General features: G+C 50.3%; 1 protein-coding gene across 1 annotated transcript in view; it reads right to left on the minus strand.

Annotated features, from left to right (window-relative positions):
• Nucleotides 1–290: 290 nt before the first annotated feature.
• Nucleotides 291–465, minus strand: part of EMH_0018790 (uncharacterized protein) — a gene marked incomplete at both ends in the record, with an annotated part of 2,494 nt that continues 2,319 nt past the window's right edge. Inside the window, one exon of the mRNA XM_013501224.1 lies at nucleotides 291–452. Within this exon, the coding sequence (XP_013356678.1) occupies nucleotides 291–452 (162 nt within the window). The remainder of the gene's footprint in view (nucleotides 453–465) is intronic.

Below are 465 nucleotides of genomic sequence, written 5' to 3' on the forward strand. Positions count from 1 at the left end.
TATATATATATATGTGTGTGTGTGTGTGTGTGTGTGTGTGTATGTATGGATATATATGTATATATGTATATGTATTTACTGTATTAGGTTGCTTTTATATGTTATTATTATTATTATTATTGGTGTTGCTACTGTTGTTGCTGCTGCTGCTACTCCTGCTGCTGCTACTCCTGCTGCTGCTGCTACTGCTGCTCCTGCTCCTGCTGCTCTGGCTGCTGCTGCTCCTGCTCCTGCTGCTACTGCTGCTCCTGCTGCTACTGCTGCTCCTGCTGCTACTGCTGCTCCTGCTGCTACTGCTGCTCCGGCTGCTGCTGCTCTTGCTGCTGCTGCTGCTGCTGCTGCTGCTGCTGCTGCTGCTGCTGTACCTTGCCGTCTCTGAGTAGTACCTCGACGGCGTCGAGGAGAGCCTCCATCTCCTCGTCGCTCTCAAACCCCTCCACTGCCTTTGCGGTCTTGTACAAAAAA

Source organism: Eimeria mitis, genomic scaffold, assembly GCF_000499745.2.
Source record: "Eimeria mitis Houghton genomic scaffold, Emh_scaff653, whole genome shotgun sequence".
In the NCBI taxonomy this organism is placed as follows: Eukaryota; Apicomplexa; class Conoidasida; order Eucoccidiorida; family Eimeriidae; genus Eimeria; species Eimeria mitis.